Genomic DNA, 25,948 nt, shown 5'->3' with positions numbered 1-25,948 from the left:
TGAGGAAAATCAGACAATCCGTTCAAAAGTTATGAATTTTTGAAGTTTTTGTGTAGTACCCGCTGGATGAGAAGACTACTGCAGTGTATGAATAACTTAGATGTCACATGCGTACAACAATATAAGGAAAATATAAAGAGAATTTCACAAAATTCCATCTTTTGAAAAAAGTACACATTCCCCTGACTCGTTACCAACAAATGTTATGGATAATATTATTCCCCCTGCCTTTAGAAAGAGGCAAGTCAAGTGCTCTATTATTATGCGAAAAAAGTGAAAATATGTTGAATTTTCTTTTACATTTTCTTTATACTGTTGTACGCATATGACTCACAAGCTGTAGTAGTCTCCTCATCCAGCGGTTCCAACACAAAAATTAAAAAAATTCATAACTTTTGCATCGATTGACCAATTTTCCTCAAACTTTCACTGATGTGTTCTACTAATATTGTTGCATTTTCTCAATCCTTATGTTTATGAAGGTGAACTTGTCCTTTAACTTGCAGATACCATACCATGTTCTCAATGACTTTATCCCTTTACAACATTCTGTATACAAAAAAGACCAAAAAATTCATGTAAAACAACCTTCACATGACAACAAGAACAAAACAAAGCAATATTACACAATCCTCTTTACCTGCTACAGATGTTCCCAATTTGGTATTTAGAAGGTTCGAACATGACTAAGGACAACCAAAACTAAAACACTTTTTGCTAACAGTAGCACACTACTCCCGATGACAGTTGTTCAATGAACTACTGAGTGGCATGTATACAGTGTGTCATGGCAACAGATAAATCAACAGACCAACATTCAGAGTGAACAGTTAGTAAGTAAAGGCAACATGGTAAATCATTTTGGACAAGTGAATGCATCAAATGATGCAAACATTGGAGGAACGTGAAGAAGAAATAATCATCAAATCTGCAACAAACAAACAAAAAAATACAGTAACTCCAACTGGTAAGTTTCATCAACATAGATCATGGTACACCGCTTTAACAGAGAAACACATCTCCAGATGCTAGAAGACAGAGATCTCCTCCTCTGCACAAAGCAAACATTCAGAATTTCAGGTCACTTACATGATACTTATCTGACATGAATGGCAAAATTGCAATGGCTACATCGTCTTCCTGAGAGTTGGCACTTCATGTATTGTTTTTTTTTTTCTTCTTTTTTTAAAGGGCTGACACCGCCAAGTTGCTTTGTGAGATGCAATCTTTTATGGGGGCATGCGGACTCCTACATTCTGCCAGCAATACCTCAGAGATCTGGCCAGCAGACGTCCTTGCGGGAGCAGAGGTGCCACATGCGGCTGCGCCAGGGCTTTGGGATGCTCTTCATGGTGACATTGGATGTCGTCCAGTTGTTGTCATGGAGACCAATCATGCATCCCATGGCATCCTCGTCCGTGTTGAGGCAGCACGTCCAGTAGCGGCGTCCGATGTGACCATTGCGGTAGTAGATCTTGGGGTGCCAGCAGCAAAGGGAGACGTCTCCCCACGGGTCGCGGATCTTCCCGCACTGCATGCACGGGTCGTTGCGATACGAGTCCATCTCCACCCACTTGGAGTCCTGGCCTTTGATGTTGAAGGTGTTGATCAGCCACTCAAAATCCTTGCAGGTGCACTTCAGGTGTGCAAGATCACGAGTGTCAAGATATTTAAAGATCTTAGCCACTATGTCAACAGGCATGACAGCAAATATGTCCTCATTGCTGGCCACGCACGGTTCGTCCGATTCACTGTCTGACTCCTCGTAATCACTGTCTGATGGCTCACACAAGACCAACGGGCTCTGGCTTATGAGATACCTCAGGGTGCCAACCTTAAGTGGATTCAAGGGGCGGCGTGGCTTCAGCTCTCTCGATCGCCTGTTCCCCTTTTTCGGGCAAGTTTCTTCTACTGGCGCATCGACCTCATCCAAGTTCTGTATCTCCTTGCTCTGATCCAACGGTGGGTTAACATCCAAAGAGGACACAAATTTCTGATCCGTGGCGAGACGAATGTTGGCACCAGAAAGGTACACCTGCTTACAAGGTTTTTCTGCCCGCACTTCACCATCGAGAACGTAAAGGCAATGTTCAGATTTGAAGCGAGTGTCTGGTTTCCTGATGAAAAAGGCAGAGGACATGAAAGAGCGCTGTGCTGGATCAGTCTCCTGCTTTGCTTCACCATCTGGAGACTCAGCATCAGTCCGCTTGCAGGGGCTTTCCTCAGAGAGCCTCAATGCTAGGGCATCAAGAGTGACCTCTGGCTCTTTGATAGCCAAAGTGGCTGAGTCGTCAGTGAGTCCAAACATTGCACAGGCCCCAAGCAAGGGCTCCTCATCTGTCTGGAGGGTTGCATCTGACACAGGCCTGTCCTTGACAGCTTCAGGAGCCTCCTTCAATTTGGCAGGTGAGTTGTTTCCTTGCTCTGGAGAAATATTGCATTCTGTCCCTACATCATCATTCCTCTCCTGTGAGTTCTCAACACAAGAAACCCTTTGATTCGTCAAATCCTCTGATTCTGAGTGAGAGATCTGATGAGAATCTTCAGTCTTATCCTCAACGATAATGTCTTGACTGGCACAGAGTCTTACATCACTCAAGGACACATCATCTCCTATTCCACTGTCCCGACAAGATAAGCGATTGCTCTGTGCGCGTTCTTCCACTTTTTCAAGAAACACTTCTGCATCTGCACTTTCCGCCCGAACACTTTCTTCACGCATTCCTCCATCAGTCACACTGTTGAGAGGCAATGGAGAGGGTACACGGGAATTCACCAGTAGAGATGTTTCTTCTTTTTTCTGTTCCCTAGCCACATTACGTTCCGACTCATACTGTCCAGGAGTATTAAGGCATGTGTCGACAGGACTTCTCTCCACTGATGACCCGACACACTCGCTATCCTTCACACTTCTGTCTTGGCTATCTGACTTCCATCCTGGAGAGCAAGCACCTTCCACTAGTGATGGTGCACATGCAGCAACAGCTGCTTCATCACATGAAAGCCTGGCACTCTCCTGTCTTCCTTCAAGGGATTCAGCTCTCTTGGCATTTATGTTGGTTTGCACATGGTGTCCCTGGACTCTGTTGACATTGTCAGAGGTTTTGCTTTGGGAAGTCTGGTTCTTGATGGGGTCAGACCGGCTGGTGACTCTTTGGTGTGTAATAACATTATTGGCCACTGTTTCTTTGCACAGCTCAATGTCCTTTGAACCACTCTTAGTTGGCCGAACATTGTTTCCTCTGCTCTTATTCTGGACACCGAGAAAGACCAGACGAGCCTTTGAGACGTAACTGCTGTTGTCAATGCCGCTCTCAGGATTTGGCTTGGGATTGGTCTTTTCAGGCTGAGTTGTGACACACTTTGGTGATGATTCATCAAGGCACTTATCCCCCTTTCCGACTTCCTGCTTCAAAATGGCTCTTGTGCGAATATCTAACTTACTTGATCTATCTAGTGTTTGCTTGACAGGAGGCTGCTCAAGTACTTTGGGCCTGACACAATCTCCTTGGCCTTTTTGTGCAATGTTACCAGAGGTGTTCTGTTGTTGTCGTAGTTCATTGGCCTTGTTCAGAGCCCTTGAATTCCGCACAATCAAACTCTGAGCCCTGGGCCGTGGAAGCGTCGGCGGAGGGGCTACCTTCGAGCGCCGCATACGGATATCGCCATGAGCACTTCCCCTCCTGCGGGTGTTGATGATGGTATCTCCACGGGCCGTTCTGCAGAATTCCTCATGGATGCTGAGCAGAATGGCCACCCGTGATGGACGGCAGCCCTTCTGAAGTGCCAGCTTGCATGCCTCCAGCTCCTTCAGGATACCTAGGCTCTCGCACCAGCAGGTTCCTTCCGCAGCCTGCCCACAGATGCAGATGGGAAGTTCGTCATTTTGAGGGGCGTGCGGGAAGCCTGTCTGCACGCCCCTGCTGTACATCTCCGGCTTGGATGATGAGGTGACGCCCGCCATTCTGTTTCCTCCGTTACGGCACTGGGGTCCCGACGTGGACGGCTGCTGACCTCCAGCGGGTAGTGCAACCAAAGTCATCGTGATTCTCTCTCGACTCTCACAGTCAGTAGCTGGCTACGTCAGCATCTCAAGACATCACCTCCTCTCCTTACTCGGCTCAGTGCTGGTACACCAAACAAGAACCTGCAGTAATAACAAATTCAGAAAAGCAACAACGTCTGATTATATAATCCCATGATGATGTACAAATGCAAATTTCACAATCACATCGTCCTTTAGTGGTATGCAATGTGTCTGTCAATCACTTGCCAAAGTGGGAAAACAAACGTGTTTCTCCATTTTCAGAAACATTTTCCAGCCTCGAAACAAAGGAGAATTCAACAGCAATAACAGCGTTGGGAATGCGATGAACATCTCTCATGAAATTTCCTGGTAAAGTTATGTACACATTTAACACCACAGATCTCCCATTTTCAGTACCATGTCACTACAAGTGTACTACAACACATGACTTTTTGTGATCAGGTTTAGAACTCATTAAAGTTTACAAATGTGTCTATCATCTTTTCAGATATTTCTTTCCTTGAGTTGCATTGTTTGAGTTCGTATTTCTTTTTTTGCTAACATGATGATACTCTCTTGCAATGCACTTCCACTTGGAAGTAAAATCTAAGGAAACACAAGAGCGTAACCTTTTTATTCCCCTTGTCGGTTCTCAACACTTCATAATAGAGTCTCTGCAAAGCTCCCTCATCTCATATCACTCTTTGATATTAAAGTGACATGCTAGATATATGCCACACATTTATAGGCATTTGCCTTTAGGAGCTGGTTGCATAGTACACTGGAGAATGGCTGCACTTTCGGGTCACAGCGCCGTGTTTGTTATACCTCCGCTCAAGCAGCTATTAAAAAAAGTACACCCTGTGGAGAAACCTTGTGCTCACACAGGTACACTTTGTGGCTGCCATGGGAACACATTTGCGGTGGATCTATATACCGACAAAGTTTTCAAAGTCAATTGTTTGTTCAGTTCTGGTGATATAAGAGCATCACATGTTGCAGTTTGGGGGTAGTACAGTGTACATCACGCAAAGGGCACAGACGATACAAACTCCGCAAAAAAAAAAAATAAATAAATAAATAAAAAAAACTTGCTCCATAGCAACCAAGTGCTATTTGGGGGGCAAGCAAATTCCAGCGAGTTGACAAAAATAAGACAATGAATAAGACTGCAGCCTGAAATGGCTGTGACATGAAATCTCAAGGATGACACTGAAAAGGTAAGTTATGAAAGCTAATCACGTCATGGGTTTGACGTAACATGACATAATTTCCAAAATAAAGTCATAGTCCCTAGTCTGTATTTTGATAAAAATTTTATACTTACACATTAACTTTACTGCATGGAATACTACCCCTAAAGTTGTGTGATAATTTTGCTGCTTTAATTATCATCTTGTCCTTACTGAAATGGCAACTTTGAATTTTACTGCATACCCTAGAGTACGGTATATCAAAGAAATATTACATAGAACTGGCTAAAGTAACTAAATCTGCACAAAATTGGAAAGAAATCCCCCCCCCCCTTTAAAAAAAAGCAAATTCAAGACTTTATCAACATTCAACTTTTAAAAATATGTTGCTTATTAAAATATAAATCAGTTATGTGAAACAATAGAATACTTTTCAAAATTATAATATAAAAACAATTTATGCATGATGAACAGAACTCAAATTGGAAAATGTTTTACTTTTTTTTTCTATTGACACTAATAATTGGGGCAATTTGATAATAAAAAGATAGAGCATCAAGCTGCAGACATGGTATGTGGTTCATTGGACTTGAAGGGTTGATATGTAACATGTAGGCTACAGCTTGTGGCATTTCGCCTCGCTGAAGTGGCTAGTTCTGTTCTGACTTGTGTCTTTAAAGACCTAAATAATGCATGATAAAGAGAGACATGTCATGTATAATAATACCCCTTAACCAAGAGTAGTGGTGCCTCTCTGTATACTAAATTTACCTTCCACACAATGTGCAGGCAGATAAGAGAATAAATTTGGAAAAAAATGGTGTGGAATGTGTATTATACGATCACACTTGTGCAAGATCTTTGTCAGCACTGGGTCTAGGGGTACATGAAAAAGAAAGGTTCCAAAAATAAAACTTTTGGCTCAAATTTGCATCTATTTCTGTCTGAGCGAGCAGATTTCGTGGGGAAACTCAAATAAGGCGCATCCTGTCGCGGGGGGTGACTACCGAAAGGAGCGAAGTCCTCCAGCGAACATGGTTTGGAAAAGGCTGCATGTGAGGCTCACACGTACACATCATCTATGGCAGTCAATTTATCCGAACTCCCATGTTTGAATCACACACACACACACACACACAACACATACACTACACAGGTTCGTTCTCTTTTGCCTTGAGCTAACTGTGCTTCATGCATCCTATGAGCAATTGCACGAGGGCTACATGGCCAAACTGTTCCGCATTTAATGACCTATATGTTTTGCCGTGAATGGGCTCTCTCTGTGCAAACAAATAAAATGTGCATTCCAAGTTCCATTTATAAACAATGTTATGGCTCGACTATAGGAACATGACAACATTGTCAATGACGTGCGTCCTCGCACCACACCATATATGGCTCAGACACTCATGATCCACCATGTCTGCAAAATATTGGCAGCATCAGCTGCAAACTGAGTTTTGGTGTGCTCATAATACAAACAGGTCCACAGCCGAATTTTGGTAATCAAACTTTTTTTTTAAAAATACATTTATAAGGAATATCAATGGCATTGCTGTCTGTGATACAGCATAGATAGGTCAGTTTCATCAAGTCTCCTTGGTAATGTACAGTTACAGTAGGTGGATTACCGAGTTTTTAAATTTGGTGAAATAAGCATCATATAGCAAAGCACTATGATAGCTCACAAGTACACATACATACATACATTGTAGTTACCAGGAACTTTTATCCCTTCAAAGGGTACAGAAATGGATCATTACAATAAAAATATAACAAAACTGCAGGTGGCACCAATAGAATGCATTTGGTTGCTTAAAGCAAAAGTCCATGAAGAAGACATAGCGTCACAACATTCCATTTACAGTCATAATTTCCTTTCAATTTACAGTATTTCTGAATTAAATAAATGATATTTCATGTTAAGATGACTGGAATGTATTGCTCTGGACATTCCTCAAAAGGAATTCAGGAAATTCCATAAATTTTTAGTGCTAATTCACCACTGGAACATACAGTATTTCCATGTGATCTCCAGTGAATGCAGCCACACACTACAGCATAGCACTTGTACCTCAGTCATGTCAATGATGGACAAATTTGGGCCGGTCTGCAAGAATGCGCAATGAGTGCCACTACATATAGCTTCTAAGTTCTAATAATGATGCTGCGCCCTCCAACAAATTTTACCCGGGCAAGTATTCTCGTTCATCCCATGACCTGCAACGTCTCAATTAGAGCCTAATTCTGCAACCAGGCTGGCTTTGCGTGCCAATGAAATAAATTACACCGATCACTATGTAAACCGATGCCCTGCCAGCAGGCAATTAAACGTACAAAACAGTTTACCACGCGTACTGCAACGTGGTCCGCTCCAGTCCTCTTTGAATTCCCTACTGTACATGGACATTCAAGATACCTGTATATTTTGCTCCTTTTTTTTCTTTTTTTCTTTTTTTGCGTCTTTGAATCGGTTGGATGGTTGGAGTTTTCTAAAGCGCCTACCTGTAACTATTAAATCAATTTTCTTCAACAGGTGTTCTACTCCACTATCAAAAACTGGGGTATACATTGTGCACAGGCACCAGCTACTGTAAGTCAATATGGGGGGAAGAGGTATTGATGCTTGCATGCAAAATCATATGAAAGGAATTTAGAAATTAGGTCGAACATGTTCAAATTATAAATATGTCTTTTTGGGGTGGGATTCGAAATATAATATGTGATGGGGGCAGGGTAATGTATACATGTACATTGTACTCTGAAGCCAAGCTATGAAGAAATTCCTTTAAAAAAAGGATTAGAAAAAAAATAAAAAGCCCAATTCTGGTTCAGGATGATCTTCACGCATTTTATAACACACATTCGAGCAAGCAAAAATGTACACGTAGACAGCCCTGCCCCCCCCCCCCCCCCCCCCCCCCCGTGAAAAGGAAAACCAGAAAGTTAAACCAGAACAACAAAAAAACACTTTGTGCCCCAATTTAATAATCAAACATGTACAGTTCTAGTTGTCATTGTGTCAGAGAAAAATTCTATTGATAACACACACTACCCAAATGCCCACAATATTGTCAGTAAAAAGGTACATAGCACAACGACCCCCCTCTTTCATACCATATGGCTGAGCTCTATCAAATGAAAAAAAAAGTGTTGAATTCAAACTAACGAGCGCATTCATTTTACAAGCACACACACACACATACACACACACATGTACACACACACACACACAAATCCATTCTTGTGTGAAGAGCGGAATTGATGGCAGCACATGAAATATTGATCAAATAAAGATTTTTCTACAAGTATGTTGTGCCGATACCATTACACAAGGCTTCCAAAAGAGCAATGAACTTTTCTTTTCATATGGCAGAAAATCCAAGAAGAATGCACTATTATTATCATCGCATTTTTATATCACTATCAGTAAGTCATTCCACTGTATACTATCAATAACTACTATTTTCATTAGCATTCATAATCCGTATCATTACCATTGTTACCACTAGTATAGTTTATACACATCAGAGGATAGAACATCGTCTGTCACAGGGTACTCTACAGGTGATTAAAAAAAAAGAAAAGACATAGCCCACTATGTGAACTTGTCATATCTACAATGTACTTTCACTTTCATGATTAAAAAGTAAAATATTAGTTGCAATGGCAATTTGTTTTGGTTTTGTTTTGGTTTTTATTTGTGTGTGTGTGTGTGTCAAAAAGACTAATGATATAGAATCATGCTTTATTACAACAATCATCACTAGATCTGGAACAATGGAGGGGGGGTCACAGATGACACATTTCACACTACACTGTACACAATGAATTAACAGCCCAGCCATAGCTTCCATTTGTATGATATGAATCATTTTTTTTTTTAATTTGGGGGAAAAAAATCTAAAATGTTAAATATTCAAAGAGCGCATGCCAATTTAACACAGCAGCCTTTACATTCTCACACAAAACACAAAACATTTTCAAGGGCGCAGGAAACCATTGATGTTTTTATCAGGCTGCAATTTGAAAATTACCACTGCAACTGATCGAACAGAAACTAGTTTGTATACCAAGCCTTGCATTCTCTAAAGCCTATTAAAACACACAAGTTGCCAGCATATCTATGTGTACTTTGACTGTACTTTTCCCATACTCTAAAAGCTGTTATTTCGTGTGCAGAAATTTTCACAAAGGAGGAGGTCACAGACATTTTCATAAGATGCTGTTTTCACGATATGACACCGTGACTATCATTAGTGCACTAATAGGCCTACCTATTAAATCGTTCACAATATTTTCGTGTGTTGTTAAATTCACAGACCAACGGTGAATCATGAAATTCATTAAAATTAAACCCTCACGAAAATAACAGCTTTGACAGTATCACAGTGCAGTGATCTCCATGTTTTTTAGGCGTCGATACATCCTATACACCTGAGCAAAGCCATCTGGGTATAGGAACTCTCATTATTGCTACTGTCAACTTGGTTATTAAAATACAACAATGGCATTTCACAAACAAAAATGTTAGCAGAAAACCTGACACATCACTCGTGAGGAATTAGGCTACCACTACAAAATACAGTGCACTCCTGTGATAACGACTTTGGTAATATAACAAAATTCTCGTTACAACGAAGTAAAAATTCAGGTCTCAAAAATCATCATAAAAAAAAAATTATTTTCATACTTAAAAGTTCAGCTATTTGTAACAAAATTTCAATAATGAAAGAAAAGCACCAGTCCCGAGGCCTTTGTTACAATGGGAGGGGGAAACTAAATTGTGAAAAGGTAAACTCACACTAGCTAGGAAATATTACAACATTTTCATGAAAGTTGTCAGCCCTGACAAGTTGTCATTCTCTGAAAATTTCAGTAAAATCTTGGTTTTGATTGGCTGAGAAGCTCTGGTCACTGACTGTCCAATAGTAATTGTCAGAGAACGACAACATGTCACAGCTGACAACTTCCATGAAACGGTGCCCAGTACAATCCCACCATTACTGTGCTGATAATATGAGGCTTTGTTATATTTTTTTTAGAACAGACTAGTTTTCCTATACATTTGTAGATAATACATGTAGTCTGATACCCACACCCAAATCTGCCAAGCTTAGATATGAAAATGCAGACAAAATTCACATACAGTAGGCCCTACCCTTTTTTATTTTCTTCCCTGTTATTTGTAATTCTAGCCAAGAGTAGAAAATATGAGCTTTAAATAGCCAGAGCCACCCGGTTGACGTTTATATCCTGAAAGCTCCTGAATAGAAAAGAAATGCACGCATTCATCACAGACACAGGGCTGTATACAGTATGCTACAATACATACATCGTGGCAGTCCACAGAATGCAGCTCAGATGCAGCCTTCATGCTCAATCTTTCAAGGGCACCGTGCCACATGATTCACATCCTATGCAAACTACACGTACAATGTATGTAACCTTGACAAAGTGGGAAAGAGCTGAGTCCGCAACAGGCAAGTGTAGTGTGACCCAGTAAGTTTTCGTTTCTCATGCACATTGTTATTCCCCCAGTGGCGCCAAATATTGTTGTTAAACATGATATCATTTACTAGATATCATTAAATATCATAATTACATCTGTAAATTGTAATACTACACTTGTACTTACTATACATGTATACGCCTACTATATTTCACAATAACACTGTTATTTATATATTGTATGCACAATGTACAATGTACTTATCATTACTGATATATTGCTGCTATCATTAGCACTGTACATTGTATAAGTATCATTATCATAATTAAAAATCATTATACATGTATCTGAGCAAAAAATGTATTACTATGTACTATAAATTGGATCATCATAATCATAAATACATGATTGGTATCAAACAAACAAGACATCAAACTAAGGCCATAGTGAATATGCCACATACAAATTTGTATTTAGCAGAGGATTTGTACGTGTATGTCTGCAAATTTTGCAAACTGTCTATTAATATTTGCCCAAATACAACATAGCAACACAGGAAATATATTAATCCCACAATGTATGAGTAGGCCTTGTATGCAATGTGTACATGACACCACAATGTATGTAGGTGCACATTTTGCCTTTAGAAGCTACCGCTATCATTTTTAAGTTTGTGGTCATCAACTTCTTAATATAATCATGCGTATACATAGCTGTAAATCTTCATTGAAAAGTATGTCCGCAAACATGGAGTTTAGATTATACTATTATAGTCCAGATTTTCCAAGTCCCTGATTATATGCCCCTGATTAACTAGCTGTATGGCACTGTGTACACATTATATAAAGTTGTATAACATCGAAATGTCAATGACTGCTTACTTTTGTAGATTATCTATGAAGTACAATTGTACCAACCAACTTTGCTGTGTATTCATGAAAACTAGACCCTAATGCTGCTTGGATATTACATGACAACATGAATGTCACTGTGAAGGCTAAACAAAAAATAAAGAAAAAGAAGAGGCATCAGACAGATTCCACTACACAGTCAATCACACAATACACATATTTGCAGAGCGCTTTCACTCTCTGGAAAAATGTACATTGTACAGCTGTATGAAGGTGAAAGTAGTTTTCAGACCGTACATAAAATGTAGCCTTTTCAATATGAAGCTCACGTCCACTTCAAGGAATGCAGACCAGATGATGAGACATCTAAACAATAAGTTTAGGACTTTTATGATACGCATCTTAATATTGTCCTCTGATTTTCGCTCCCAAGTTGTGATTTGCAGATTGAAATTACGTTCCTTCTTTTTTTTAATCTCTCTCAAGGCCGCTTTCACGTTAATCATTTAATACGGCTTGTTCAAACTGTCGTGTGATCCGATGATCCGCCGAGATTGGGCTATTAGTAGAGCTGATCGTGAAGGTTTTGTTTATAAATAATGAATCACAATTTGTGCCATGACTGAAATTATGGTCTAAATGGTGGAGAAATTGTGATGATCATATTAAAGATTTTATCTGATCTCGAGGTCAGTCATGGCAATCGCATTGATCGTAGAAAAATTTTGTCTCCGATCAACGAGATTGCCACGACTGACCTCAAGATCTGATTAGAAACGCCACGATTACTCCACGATTCCAACTACGATTTTAACAGCACGGTGCAGTCTGTGATCTAGACATAAATGAAAATTCCACCATCAACTAACAATCGTGGCGTGCATAGCACATGACAGTGGGAACAAGCATTTACACAGACTGATGGAGTTAAAAATTTGGACAAAATCCCTTCATTTCTCCCTGAGCATAATAGGAAAACAATAGGACTCTGCAAAGATAATCCACTCAACACAGAAAGGACGTATTTTGTTTGAATACATCGCGTTAATTCTTGTACGTCGTATACAGCATGTTTGTAAATGACACGTTATAACTATTGTACACTGCATTATTTAAAGGTGATCAATAGAACAAAATTATTGCACACTACAGTGTGTGTACAAGGGATTACCAATATGTATGGGAGACCATCACACGAAGTGCTAGCAAGAAATAAATAGCCATATGGACAGTGCTGTCTACAACTACACTGTACATGCATACATCCCATCCCTATTCTTCATAGATTTTACAAAACACCATATAAATGCCAGCCTCGCGTCCCATTGAACGATACTGAAGCTGCCATAATTCACGGGAGCCTTTCAGTGTAAACATTACACAGATGGGTGACGATGTTGTGAGCAGCAATAGGCCTACCATGAAACTGCAATAGTCCACAAGTTCACTTAAATAGTGATGACGTATTCAGTCTGATTACCATAGAAAGGCAAGATTTATTTGTACAGGACACCATTAAATGTCATTACACAAAATTAGACAACTGGTCAAAGTTTTCGCAAATTGGGACTTCACCACAATTTCACAAGTGGTTAAATTTGCAATAGTGAAGTTCAGCAATGGACAAAGAAATGTATCATGTGCCTGTCGCTTTCATGTCGGGATCAAAAGTAATGTTTTAGTGTGTTTTACTATTTCATCTAGTAACTACTTGTAAAATTTAGAAAAAATAAAACCCCCATGAAACAAATGGCATAGATACACCACACAAGATAGTGAGAAGGTGCAAAGTGTATTTGTCGGGGGGGGGGGGGGTGGAAATAAGTCTGTTTTTGGCAAATCATTTCTATGTTCATCAATGAAAAGCTGGGTAAACAACCAAAATTGTAAACAAAAACTAGATGGCTTTGTCAACACATGACCCTAAACTTCTAAATTCATCCATAGTACACATAGTCAAATTCGTACAACAGTATTCCACAGTTATGACAAACAAATAGTCTTCAATATCAATTAAGACAAACATTTTCAGAGAAGAATTTCTTTACAATAAAATCAACACACCAAAGGGAGAAAAATCATAATTTGACAGAATACCTGAATTCTACATGCAAATAGTTTACTAACTGCAGCTTCAATATAAATTGTATTTGTAATGTGCATAAATCTTCATGGCCGTATTTTTGACCAGACATACACTCTTGATGAAGAACTACAAATATGTAAAACTTTCTCAAGAGATATATGAAAATATGATATTTAAGTTCTATAATCTGAAACCAGTACCAGTATTCAGACTTTTCAACAGCCTGTATAAATACTGAGCACTATCGCGATTAACACAATGCTGCCGTGCAATATCAAAGGCATTTAACGTTATACCAATTCCCACATAGCATCACTAAATACAGTCCCCTTGTAAAGTACGAGTATTTAAGATAAGGTTAAATCACAGATCTTGAGGAGAAATATCTGTTATCGTCTGTCTTCGCGACCATTTAACAGTAAACAATATTTTCTACATTGTATCCATCAGAGTACCGGATCATTCACTCTAAAATTTGTACGAGGCAATTTTCATAATAATACAAGAATCTTACCATGAAACTCATCCACTAGTTCATAGGATTACACGGCAAACATACGCAATCCTTGTGGGCACACACAAACATAGGCTGTCAGGAGAGGGTTTGATGAAATTGTGTCACTGCCTATGTCAGTCCACGCTTGTACCTCCCTGATATTACTCAGTGAGTGAGCCACACACACAGTGCTGTCTGCAGTACAGGCCACGAAGCAACAGGGCAAAACCGAGAAGATCTAGAGGCGCAATATGTTTTTCCCCCGAACGTGTAACGTGGGAACTGCCTGCTAGCAGACCACAGGAAAACAGCACAATCCCTCACACATATCAGGCATATGTATACTGTACGTCCAATCCCACACTGTGCGAAGCTGGCTGACAGTGCCAAGTCAATGGGGGAAGTTGTGGGGAACTGAACCCTTTTAGTGCGTGGGTATTAAGCACAGAGCAGGAGAAAAGGGTTATATGCCTGCAATACACACAAAGACAAGACACACACACACATTACACATAGAAAACACACATGAGCGGGCGCACATAGACGAAGGGGGGTACACGAATGACTAACAAATACACTCCCTTCATAGCGGACTATGATTTTGGCACACAATTACACACACCCCATATATAACACACACACACACACACACTTCTATTCGCAACAAGCAAGGACTTTTCTCCACAAACAAGCCAGTGCACACTGAAATTGTTGGGATGGTCGCTCAAGAAGTTGAACTCGGTCGACAGTTCAAGTACACATGATTTTATTACTTTGCCAGATGCGGCAACGTGAATGTGCAGAATCAATTTTGCATTTAAGCGGACATCGTTAAGTGATCACATGAACGTGACATTGTAAATGCATGGTTCCGATGGTCACAATTAAATGTTTTGATATTAGTCATGAAATGAAATGCCTCTAAAGAAGTAAGCATATATATATATGTATATATATATATATATATATATATATATATATATATATATATATATATAATAATTATAACTTACTAGTACTTTCTAGCCAAGTTTTGATTTCATTTCACATTTTAATACTGAGTGAACTTTATAAGTACAATATGTTTCAAAATCTCATCAGTATTCTGATTTTGTAGTTGAAACATTTTTGAGTCTAAAGAAATAAATCCAGCTAAATTGCAAATGTATGCAAATATGCTTAATGGAAATTATTCTGAGAAAAATCTGAAAGTGGAAAATATTCAAATTCCGAAGCTTTTCCCATTCCCCCCCCCCAAAAAAAAAAAAAATGCTGAGCATAAATTGGAAGTTCCCCAATCACCTTTATGCATTCATGATACTGTATACGCCAAATATTTCGCGAGGTTTTTATTTTTGCGAATTTCGCGAGTCAGGTGCTATTCGCGAAATTAAAGACACGCGAAAATAATGACTCTGATCCCAATGTGAATGATACGTACGCGTGTACATTTCTCCGTGCAGTACAGGACTCCATGATCGCGAATTCAACCACTCGCTAAATCGTCGGGAATTCCCGATTCTCGAAAATTTAGACTCGCGAAATATATGGCGTATACAGTATATCAAGGTCACATGGCAAAGACAGCTACTTTGAGTTGGCTCCAAAGGTGTCACATTAGATGAACTTGTCCCACAGTGACATCACTACATCATCATGCCGTCTATAATGTCTCACTCCATTCTCATTATATTTTGAATCATAATATAATATGAAGAAGAGTGAAAATCGATTACACCATGCAGGATGACCAGTGTATTTTCCAAAGCATGCCAATGTTTTAAAGTTGGCAGCTATGACACTGGCTTCTACAATTTGTACATTTGCCCAAAATTAGCCACCCCCCCCCCCCCCCCCCCCCTTTGCAGTATTCTGTGACACAATGTGCTGGGAATCCACGGTGATGCACTGTAATGGCAAGAGACTTGTTTGTTTGTTTGTTTGTTTTTTAACAGAAAATTCTGGCACTATACCAAAATCATTACTCACAGACACACGCTGCATGATTATCATCTTTATTTGCTTTAATAAAACAGAGTAAACATTGAATATGAATAATCAATACTTTGGTTTATCAACTAGGTAGGAGGAAAAATATGATTTTCAGTGCTTGTTGGCTTACAAATATCACTCACAAACATACACTGTATGATGCTAGTATACAGTATTATCCTTCTTTTGCACAGTAAATATTAACCCATTGAGGATGAGTCCCAAGTATACTCATGCAGGTGCCTATGGGAAATGCGTGTTCTAGCAAAATCAGTCTGTCCTCAACGGGTTAAACTGAAATGAACCATGAATGCCTTGAGTATATTTATAAGTAGGAGGAACAAAAAACTTTCAATGCTGCCTGGCTTACAAAAATCACTTCATAAATTATTCTTTCACACTCACAATTCTATCAAAATGTTGGGTTTTTTGTTTTGTTTTGTTTTGTTTTTTGTTCCCCACCTCCCCCCCCCCCCCCCAGCCCATTCAGAATTGCTATCTGATATGCAACTTCACATTTCACTTGAAACTGAGGTACAGACAAAGAGCAGGTGAGACCTTGAAGCGTTCATTGCTTGATTTCTTTTCTAATCACTGCATGCATACAAAAACAAACACGGAGTGAAGCTGGCGGGCCGGGCTGTGGATTCATTCTTGAGCTTCTCAGAGTTCAGAAGACGCAGATTGACCTATCAGCCACTGTCCTCGCGGTGAACTCTGACGACTACTGAGGCTCGGCTTCACGAGCTGTGACCACGCTTGGCTTTGATGCCTGCCTGTTGCAAGGTTAAATCATGGAGCTACTGTGCACAGTAGCTGCACATGGTTAAATCATGCCGCAATCACATTATTGAGATTCTCTCCCCTTTTCCACATTTCCAAGGGCAAGTTCATCGCACAGAATGTCATTAGCACTTGGATAGCAACAAAGCCTGAAATCTATATGTCTGTGGCTGCCAGTTTTCAGTTAATATTATTTTTCCACAAGCACTTAGACATTTAGGCAAGCATTCACCATTACTGGTGTAAGGTGAAATCATGCTGCAGTCACAATACTGGGATTTTCCTGGATGGGCACCCTCCTTTTCCACATTCCCATGGACAGGTTCATCGCACAGAGTGTCATTAGCACTCCGACAGCAACAGAGCCTGAAATCTAGCATGTCTGTGGCTACCAGTTTCCAGTTTACTAAATATCATTTTTTGGCAAGCATTCAGACCCATTTCCTATTACGGGTATATTTCCAATGTATTTTCTCTCATTTCATATTCCATATTTAGACATACAGGTCTTGCATTCGCCAGTCATGTGAATAGGTGTCTCACCAACCAATCCCATGAAAATGGACATTGTTGTATACACGTGTGTAATGTCCCACACATTTCATACAGAACAACTGGTTACATGAGACTACAGCTGTATACTAATGAGTCAGATTCACCTGATGTTGATGGGAAGGCTGCTGCATGAATGACACTGAATTTAAAAAATCAAAGCAATATTTCAGCACAAGCAAAAAAAAAATGTGAAACCACTGCTGTGATGCAGCAACACCGTTGTGTCATTCATTTTGTAGAGTGACCTTTACCACAGCAGCTGTGTGAACAACTTTTAATAATTGGAACTTTAAAAAGTCCATTACTATCTTGCGTACCTTAATGTACAATGTATAATGTGGACAGTTTCTTTCTTCAACTGCTCAGTACTGTAAACAAAATGGCAATGCTATCAAAATGTTTGAGTATTTTGAAAGTTTGTGAGACATCCAAGAAATTACGGTGCCCTAAACGTAACCTCGAAACCACAGTCCAAGTCAGGTGACAGATAGTTGATTGCCTTAAAAATCTTCCTTGTTTTGTAAACAAAGGAGCAATATTGTTTACAGCTGTACTTCATCTACAATGCATATTTCATATCATACCCTATGGGGGGGGGGGGGGGCTAAACCACTCTGTTACAAGAGTAGAGGAGTTGGTATTGTGGTAAAGCTGTTTTTGTTAGAATGGTGTTTAAATATTGAATGACTCTAGCCATTATTGGCATCTTCATTGTTTTGCTTGTTTTTCTATTTTGATTTTGTTTCATTTGTGTGAGGGTTCTACGAAGTTTGAGAGCTGGGGGTGCCAAGGACACAGGAATCTCCAGAACTTCAAGGATGCGGTGTTGCCCAATCAATGGCAAGCTTTAATGATATTCAGTCTATCACACTAGCAAAACAACAATACTCAGAATGCCTCTTTAAATATGACCTTTGCCCTCCCCCCCCCCTCCCCCCCCCCCCCAACCCAACAGCCTCTAGTCTGTGTTGGTATCCACATATAGACAATGTAAACTGGCCTCACCTAACCCCTGACCACAACCACTGGTCAGGCATTATGATGTGTAATCATCACAACATCCGAAACATACCCGGATACAAACATGCAAAACAGACCACCATCTCACTTTTTCCACAGATTAACATCTGTAGCTTCCGTGGTTTGGTTCTCAGGAAATTTCCGACCTGCCGTTCCCGTTCACCACCCACAGAGTGAACTTCACATCTTTGTCAGTCATTGCAGTCGTGTAAGAATCTGATGTCATTTTGTTCTTTTATATATATCTCTCATGCTCTCTCTCTCTCTCTCTCCTTTTTCTCATAAGTGGATCATACAATGGTGATTACATTCCTGTTTTCAGCCTATGTAATAATCTTTTGTATATAAATAGGTGGAGATAGATATATTTGTAAAGTTATATCTTTATCTACATCTCTATATCTGTCTATCTCAATAGACAGATAGATAGATAGATAGTTAGATAAATAGATAGATAGATAGACAGATAGATTGATAGATAGACAGATAGATAGACAGATAGATAGATAGATAGATAGACAGATAGATGAATATATAGATAGATAGATAGATAGATAGATAGATAGACAGATAGATAGATAGATAGATAGATAGACAGACAGATAGACAGACAGACAGACAGACAGACAGACAGACAGACAGATAGATAGATAGATAGATAGATAGATAGATAGAAAAATAGATAGATACAGATAGATAGGTATATAAATAAATTGAATAACAGATAACTAGATAGATAATAAAATATCAGTTAGATATTACTGGTTGTGAGAATTGCTCATCATCTTCAGCTTCTCCTTTTTTTTTTCAAACACTCAATTCCTGTCAGAACTCTTTTTCTTCTCTTTTGAAAGAGGCAAATTTTATCAATCGTTTTAGATTACTGGTCCCTAGCTCTTTCAAAACTGATGGAACAGAGAATTACTATGTGAGGAGTAGCTTTAAGATTGTATTTTCCTTGACTTTGTTTTTTCCATGTTTGTTTGTTTGTTTGTGTTTCTATTGAACAGAGACTCTACAGCAGTGTTATGTATCGAAGAGAACTGTTATCATTTGTTATAATTTTTCCTCATCTCCCCTATCACTCCCTCTCTCTCTCTCTCTCTCTCTCTCTCTCTCTCTCTCTCTCTCTCTTCTTTGCCACATGGAATTCAGCAGTGATCAAACACCTTTAACACATAGTTATGTAAAAGTGGATAGTTTTTCGCACTCAGCTGGCTAAGATGAATTTCGCATGTTTTTAATTCCACAGAATCAGCTGGGCCCTGTTCAATGAAGAGTTATAATTGATTATATAGCTGACTTCAATCATAAGTCTATGGCAGCATGTGTGTGTTAAGGAAATTTAAAATCGATTACATCTTTTGATAAAACGGGGCCCAGAACATTAACTACTGGAACATATGTTTATGACATGTAAAAAAAAAATATTTGCATACTTTGAACTTTCACGCTAGCTTCTGGTTGCGCAAAACGCACACAAATTTCCACACCATGAAAATTTGCCCTCTTACAGTACCCTCAATACTTTGCTTTCTTCACATCGTTTTGCTTGCATGCTGGAGGACTTTCTTCACCAATTGGCACAGATGTCTGAAAACTAATTGTCTATGAATATGATACATAATCCCCCTAATCTCTGTTGTGTCCTCAAGGCCTTCCTACTGAACTGAGGCACATTGCTACATCTGGGCAGGCTTGCTACAAATCTACAACTCCGTTTAACCCGTTGAGGAAGGACTGATTTTGCTACAACACGCATTTCCCATAGACCCCTGCCCGAGTATACTCGGGACTCGTCCTCAATGGGTTAAGATTGGATCAATCTATTGAATATTGATCAAAAAGCTTGGCAAGTTAAAGGGATCATATAGTTTTGGTTGAGACCTAATTTCAGGTTTCTACCAGTTTTTGGTGAGATAATGAGAAACCTCTTATGAAATATGAAAGCGAATGTGATTTCACAAGGAATTCAACATTTATTTGATAAAAATTGATTTAAAAATGGCTGAGATATCAAAAACAAAGCAAGCATAATAAAAGATAGGACCCACCCTTTATTTCAATCACTTTGTTTTATTTTGTTTTTGAATGTCACAGCCATTCCAAAACCAATTTTTATCAAATAAACTTTGGATTCCCCTTAAAGAATGGTATGCTCTGTACTGTTTCGTAAGTGGTTTCTTGGTATCTCACAAAAAGTTAAAAGCTCAATCCTCATCTCTACCAATACTATACCATCCCTTTAAGTTTATTAAGTGCCTTGGTACACCAAGGGTCAATGGACCTGCAACATAATACGCTTGTTTACAGCTCTTGTGTTCTTTACACAAGGTTACCTAATGACTGAACTGTAAATTGTGTTGAGTTGTGTAGATGTTCTGAAGTGTTGTTCTGTTTTGTTTTTAACTTTGAGTATCAAAGAAAAAAACCCAATGCCTACGAACAATTGCCAGTGAGTACCGGTATTCTATGATAGATTATGGCATCGGGATATTTACAGTGACATGGCAATCATGAAAAACTGGGATATGATAAGATTTCATGATCATCAAAGTAATACCCAGGCCCGAGCTACGTCATAAGATTTTGAGCTTATGAATGCGTCAGGCCAAAGTGGCCTGTGCCAGGAGCGGACTATTTTGGCACTGCTGAAGCTAGCACCAGGCGCGGGCAAGGCTCGGGCCTGGGGCCGATCAAAGAGTTTATGAATGATAGCAGCGCCAGGCTCGGACCAAAATTCCTTGCACGGTCAAAGGTCACAATTACCTAGCCGTGAACGTTCAGTTTATTAATACCATGGTACCAGTTACCCCTTACGTGGCCGAGTTCGTGAATGGGTCATCGTAAAAATAGTGCGGCTCTGCTATAGTACTAAATGCAATTTTCACTGCTTGGCCCGGGCCAAATTACTAGCTCGGGCCAGGAGCTGGCCAAAAATGCATGAGTTACTGAAAGGGGTATAAGATTGAAACATGACAATGGACCATATTTCAGATACCATTATTACCATGCACCACATTCACTTTTGATACACTGCATTTGGGTGATCAATGTGATATCAGACTACACATACAAACAGTTTCTGAAATAGGTTTCTCAGCCACAGCTGTTCTACCATCTGAACGGTGAAAACAATTTGGGGAACACAAACTTTTCATCCGTGTTTACACTGCATTTGGTGATCATTGTGATATTGTATGACCAGTTTCTGAAACAGTTTCCTCAACCACAAACATTTTATCCTCTGAATGGTGACACTAGAGATGGAAAACAATTTTTTTTTCCACTTTTGAATCGGTGGCCCGCATTAGACCCGTGCAAATTAATCACGATACTCAGATCAAGTGTAACGGTAGCTATACATTATATTTGTCATACCTGGTAGGCAACTACAATTTTGTACATTCGTACAAGTTAATTCTACATGAGGGGGGAAATGTGATCCCGGGTACATACCAGGTACCTACACAGCACAAGGTTTATTTTGTTTCCTCAACATTGTTTTTGTATTCAAACCGTTTGTGTAGTGCTGTTGTTGTTTTACTGCTGGAAGTCCATTCTTACCATTAAATAGATACTTTCAGAGGGGACTGTCATAATGACAATTTTGTTTATCTGCATTGTGCAGTGCAGCAGGGAACACAGCAGTTCATCTCAGAGTTCATTGCTACAATTTTACCTTCTGATTTCCTTCAATAATACCGTGTTCTCACAAAAACAACTGACCATTTTTAGAGGACATTTCATAGCTCGTATAAATAGACTCTGCTGTCTATAACGCCAAAGCTCATAGAGACCTGTAGAAGCCATGCACTGAATGGATAAAATGATGGGTTGATGTATCTATCATGAATACAGAAAATATAAAACTTTTTTTTTCAAATAAACTATTTACAACAGTGATGGTTAGCACAACTCGGCAACATAACACTAGTAATGGTCATAGTGATGTTGAATATGTGGCAATTTACCATACTTACCATAGTGATGATGATGGTGATAGCAACAACAACAACAACAACAATAATAATAATAATAATAATAATGATAATAATGATAATAATAATAATAATAATAATAATTTGAAAATAATCATCACCATCATCATGATACTACTGATATCACTCACATTTAATGAAATCAATGTTAAATATGATTGCCAGCATGTTTCTGCAAACACAGATAATGGCGAGAAATGTTGCATGCAGATACACATCACAACTAACTTGTCTACAAAGATATAGATTTTTGTAAAGAGCTTCAAACACCAGATACTATTCTTATGCCATGAATATCAAAACATTATTCATGTCATGCATCAGTCTTTGTATGAAGTCTAACAGCATTAATTTGATAACTAGCAGCACCCGTGGAAATCCACGGGTCTGAGGGGTTTATTTTTTTTTTCTCATAATACGATTTTGCACATTTTTATTGAAGAAATAAAAAGAAAAGTCTTCTCATTCTTTCGTTAATTGTGCTGTCTTCTAAATGACCACCCTTCCCAGAAATTTTATAATGCATTTTTGTAGTATATGCCCGGCGATCCGGTCCATTGGTAGGGATCATTCCCGCCACTACTTGCTTTTATTATAGAACTTGAGTTTCGAGGAGTTATTTGCACCCGTTGAAGTCCAACAGTTGTCTTGTTGCCCCTCACCCATCCCCCCCCCCCCCACGCACACACACATTTCCACCTCCGCAGGGCAAAAAACAAAAACATTCAGGGAAAAATTACCAAAAACGCAAATGAGATTCCCCGAAAGTTCTGCCCACAGGTTGTTCCCGTCGAAACGGGAAGATATTAACACTATGACTTTGATTACCCCCTGCTCTTCCATCCACGCGGGCACCCGCGGGAATCCACGGCTGGTCTCAAGGCCTCGGTTTGTTTTGTGTTTTTTTTTTTCATGTTTCTTTTCCCCACGTTATGAGAGAAAAATAAGATATTTTCGTCTTCATAATTTTGCTCCCTCCTTTTTGTTTTTAATCACCAAAACTTGGCTTGATATATCATATAGAACTACATCTGCTTCAGACTGTACATTATCATAATCAATATTAGGCCTACAATTATTGCTCCTATTATAGTTACTATTATATTATTATTATCATTATCATTATCATTATTATTATTATTATTATTATTATTATTATTATTATTATTATTATTATTATTATTATTGTTGTTGTTGTTATTATTTGGGGAGGGGAGATCATAGTCATCAGGTTTAATAGGCACCCGTGGGAGTAGGGTCTCACGACCTCGTATTTTTTTCTTTAATATTTTTCCCATGTTATGGAAGAAAGAAGAATATATACATCACTGCATTCGTCTTCATTTGCTCCCTCTTTTTTTTGTCACCAAAACTTGGTTTGATAGACCATAGAACCACACATTCTATTTCCACTTGCAATTTTAAAAATAGGCGGTCGGCAAAGCGAGGTTTTCCTCTACGTCCGTTCATCTTATGAATATGTATGATTACAGCAGCTCTGCAGTAAACGAATGGACACAGCTGCGAGTGTAATCTGATATGGAAGGGTACGATCGGCAAATATATTTAGCCGCGTCCTAAACAGTCTGCGTACAATGACATCGGACTTGAGAGCAAACGGCGAGCAAACTAAATGACGTACCTGAGCTGCATATAGTATTCTGCAGTTGTGCAAAATACAATTACATAACAACGTTCGTTGTTTTCATTTGGGGACGCCAATAATGGCGAACTGTACGTAAATGCCCTTGTAGTCCATATCATCACGCACACACAGATTCGTGTAACCATCGTCAATACATTCAGTACACGTAACAGGCGGAGGCAAAGGTACATCACAGAACTATATACACACAGTGTAGAGTGTGTATAGAGTTCTGCGAGGTACATTGTGTGTGTGCGTGCGCGTCCGCCGGAAGATGTCAGAGATTTCGCTGCACCATCATCTTTAGTATCTCCCAGTGTCTCTGCAAGCTAAAAGATGGAAGATCGAGAAAGCAGGAGGCCAGCGCAGGTACCGTGAATATTGAAACGCTCGGCTCTTTCGTCACGCACAAAAATGCATTATGCATATTGCTAATTAATTTTTCTTTTTCGTCCTCGACGTCGACACGGAGGCGGAGAGGGGACGAAACCCGCACCATTCGATGTAGGATACTCTCCTGCGGCCGACGGCACCGGTCGCAGCTGCCCGGAGCCCACGGCTCGGGAGGAGATAGACAAACCAGCAACGCCGAAATAAAACAGGAAATACATTAGGCCGCGACAACAACAACAACTTCGAGTATTATAGTATAGGAATATCCTACCTCTTATTCTCTCTTATGTCTGCACAGGCTTAACTCTGTGTTTTTAAAATATCTATCAGATATGGAAATTTCATCATTATCAAATCACAATTCTTTTATAACCCCAGCATATTCGTGTTTATGCTGTTATTATGAATGTATAATATTCACTGGCAATCTGTGATGTTAATCAGTTAACTTTACATGTTATTGCAGGTGCCACTGACTCAAGGTAAAACAGATCTCACTCGAGCGAGGAATGGCTTGATTATCACTTTTATGGAGTGACCACTGCATTTTAGTAAGCATGCGAACGCACACCCCCCCCCCTTTCTCCAGTGTGGCTCAGACACCATCAGATGTACAACTTTCCTCATCAAAACCCATCATCTGTTTTGTTTTGTGTTTTTTTTTTCATGCCATGTTCGGGTATGTGGCTCTGCAATCCATTCTAACCATGTATAACTACCATAGATCATACCCTGCCTTCATACAGGAGGCTACACATTTGCATGCACTTTAATACACTCGTGCAGTATGATGACTACGCATTCCACTTGGTGCCTATACAGACGGGATGCCGAGTTAAGAACGGCATTGCCTGAACACTTCAGACTGCCTGTGAGTCATTTCTGTACAAGGTTAGGATGTTACGAAGCTTTCTACAGGATCCCTTAACTTTGCCTTTCATTCTCACAACCCCCTTAAAATAAACCCCAAAAAAAATGTTTTAAAAAACACTACAAAGAAAAAGTCGAAAAATAACATGCATCATCATGTTGCTGATTTAGAATATGTGGACACTGCCATAATTGACACAAACTGGTTAATTTGCTTTTGCTTGTTTCGTTTTGCTTTTGTTTTTGTTGAAACAGAAGCAATACTGATACAACAATTTAACAATTTATTAAGATTTTATGCTTTGGTCTTGAAGGAAATGCTAAGAATATTAACCAAGAAGATAAAAAGTGTTTTAAATGGCCATTACAACCAATATATTTTTGATATATTTCCAATACTTTTATTATTTTATTGTCTACACTACTATTTTTTTTTTCTCAGAGCCTTATTTGTGAATGATTTCAGGTCATGAATTTCCACGATGCAAGCAATAAAGTAACATAATGCAGACCTACGGTATATAATTTTTTGTTGTTGCTGTTGAATGACATGTCACCTGCCCTCAAGATATAAACTTGGTCAC

The 25,948-nt window shown here is 39.2% G+C and overlaps 1 protein-coding gene across 2 annotated transcripts in view; it reads right to left on the bottom strand.

The window, feature by feature from the left end:
* Nucleotides 1-518: 518 nt before the first annotated feature.
* The window catches only part of LOC139734709 (uncharacterized), a 32,307-nt gene continuing 6,877 nt past the window's right edge, over nucleotides 519-25,948 (bottom strand). Inside the window, exons 1-2 of one of the 2 annotated variants that reach the window (XM_071645503.1) lie at nucleotides 14,124-14,249; nucleotides 519-4,147 (exon numbers count right to left, since the gene is read on the bottom strand). In XM_071645503.1, coding sequence (XP_071501604.1) covers nucleotides 1,271-4,042 — 2,772 coding nt within the window. In that variant the 5' untranslated portion in view covers nucleotides 4,043-4,147; nucleotides 14,124-14,249 and the 3' untranslated portion in view covers nucleotides 519-1,270. Of the gene's footprint in view, nucleotides 4,148-14,123; nucleotides 14,250-25,948 lie in introns of those variants that run through there. The other variant, XM_071645502.1, reaches the window with a different exon arrangement.

Source organism: Diadema antillarum, unplaced genomic scaffold, assembly GCF_040938485.1.
Source record: "Diadema antillarum isolate AM-2024a unplaced genomic scaffold, OU_Dant_1.0 seq00000544_RagTag, whole genome shotgun sequence".
NCBI lineage: Eukaryota > Metazoa > Echinodermata > Echinoidea > Diadematoida > Diadematidae > Diadema > Diadema antillarum.
Note: the sequence above shows the minus strand (reverse complement) of the source record. Positions and strands in the feature narration are given on the sequence as shown.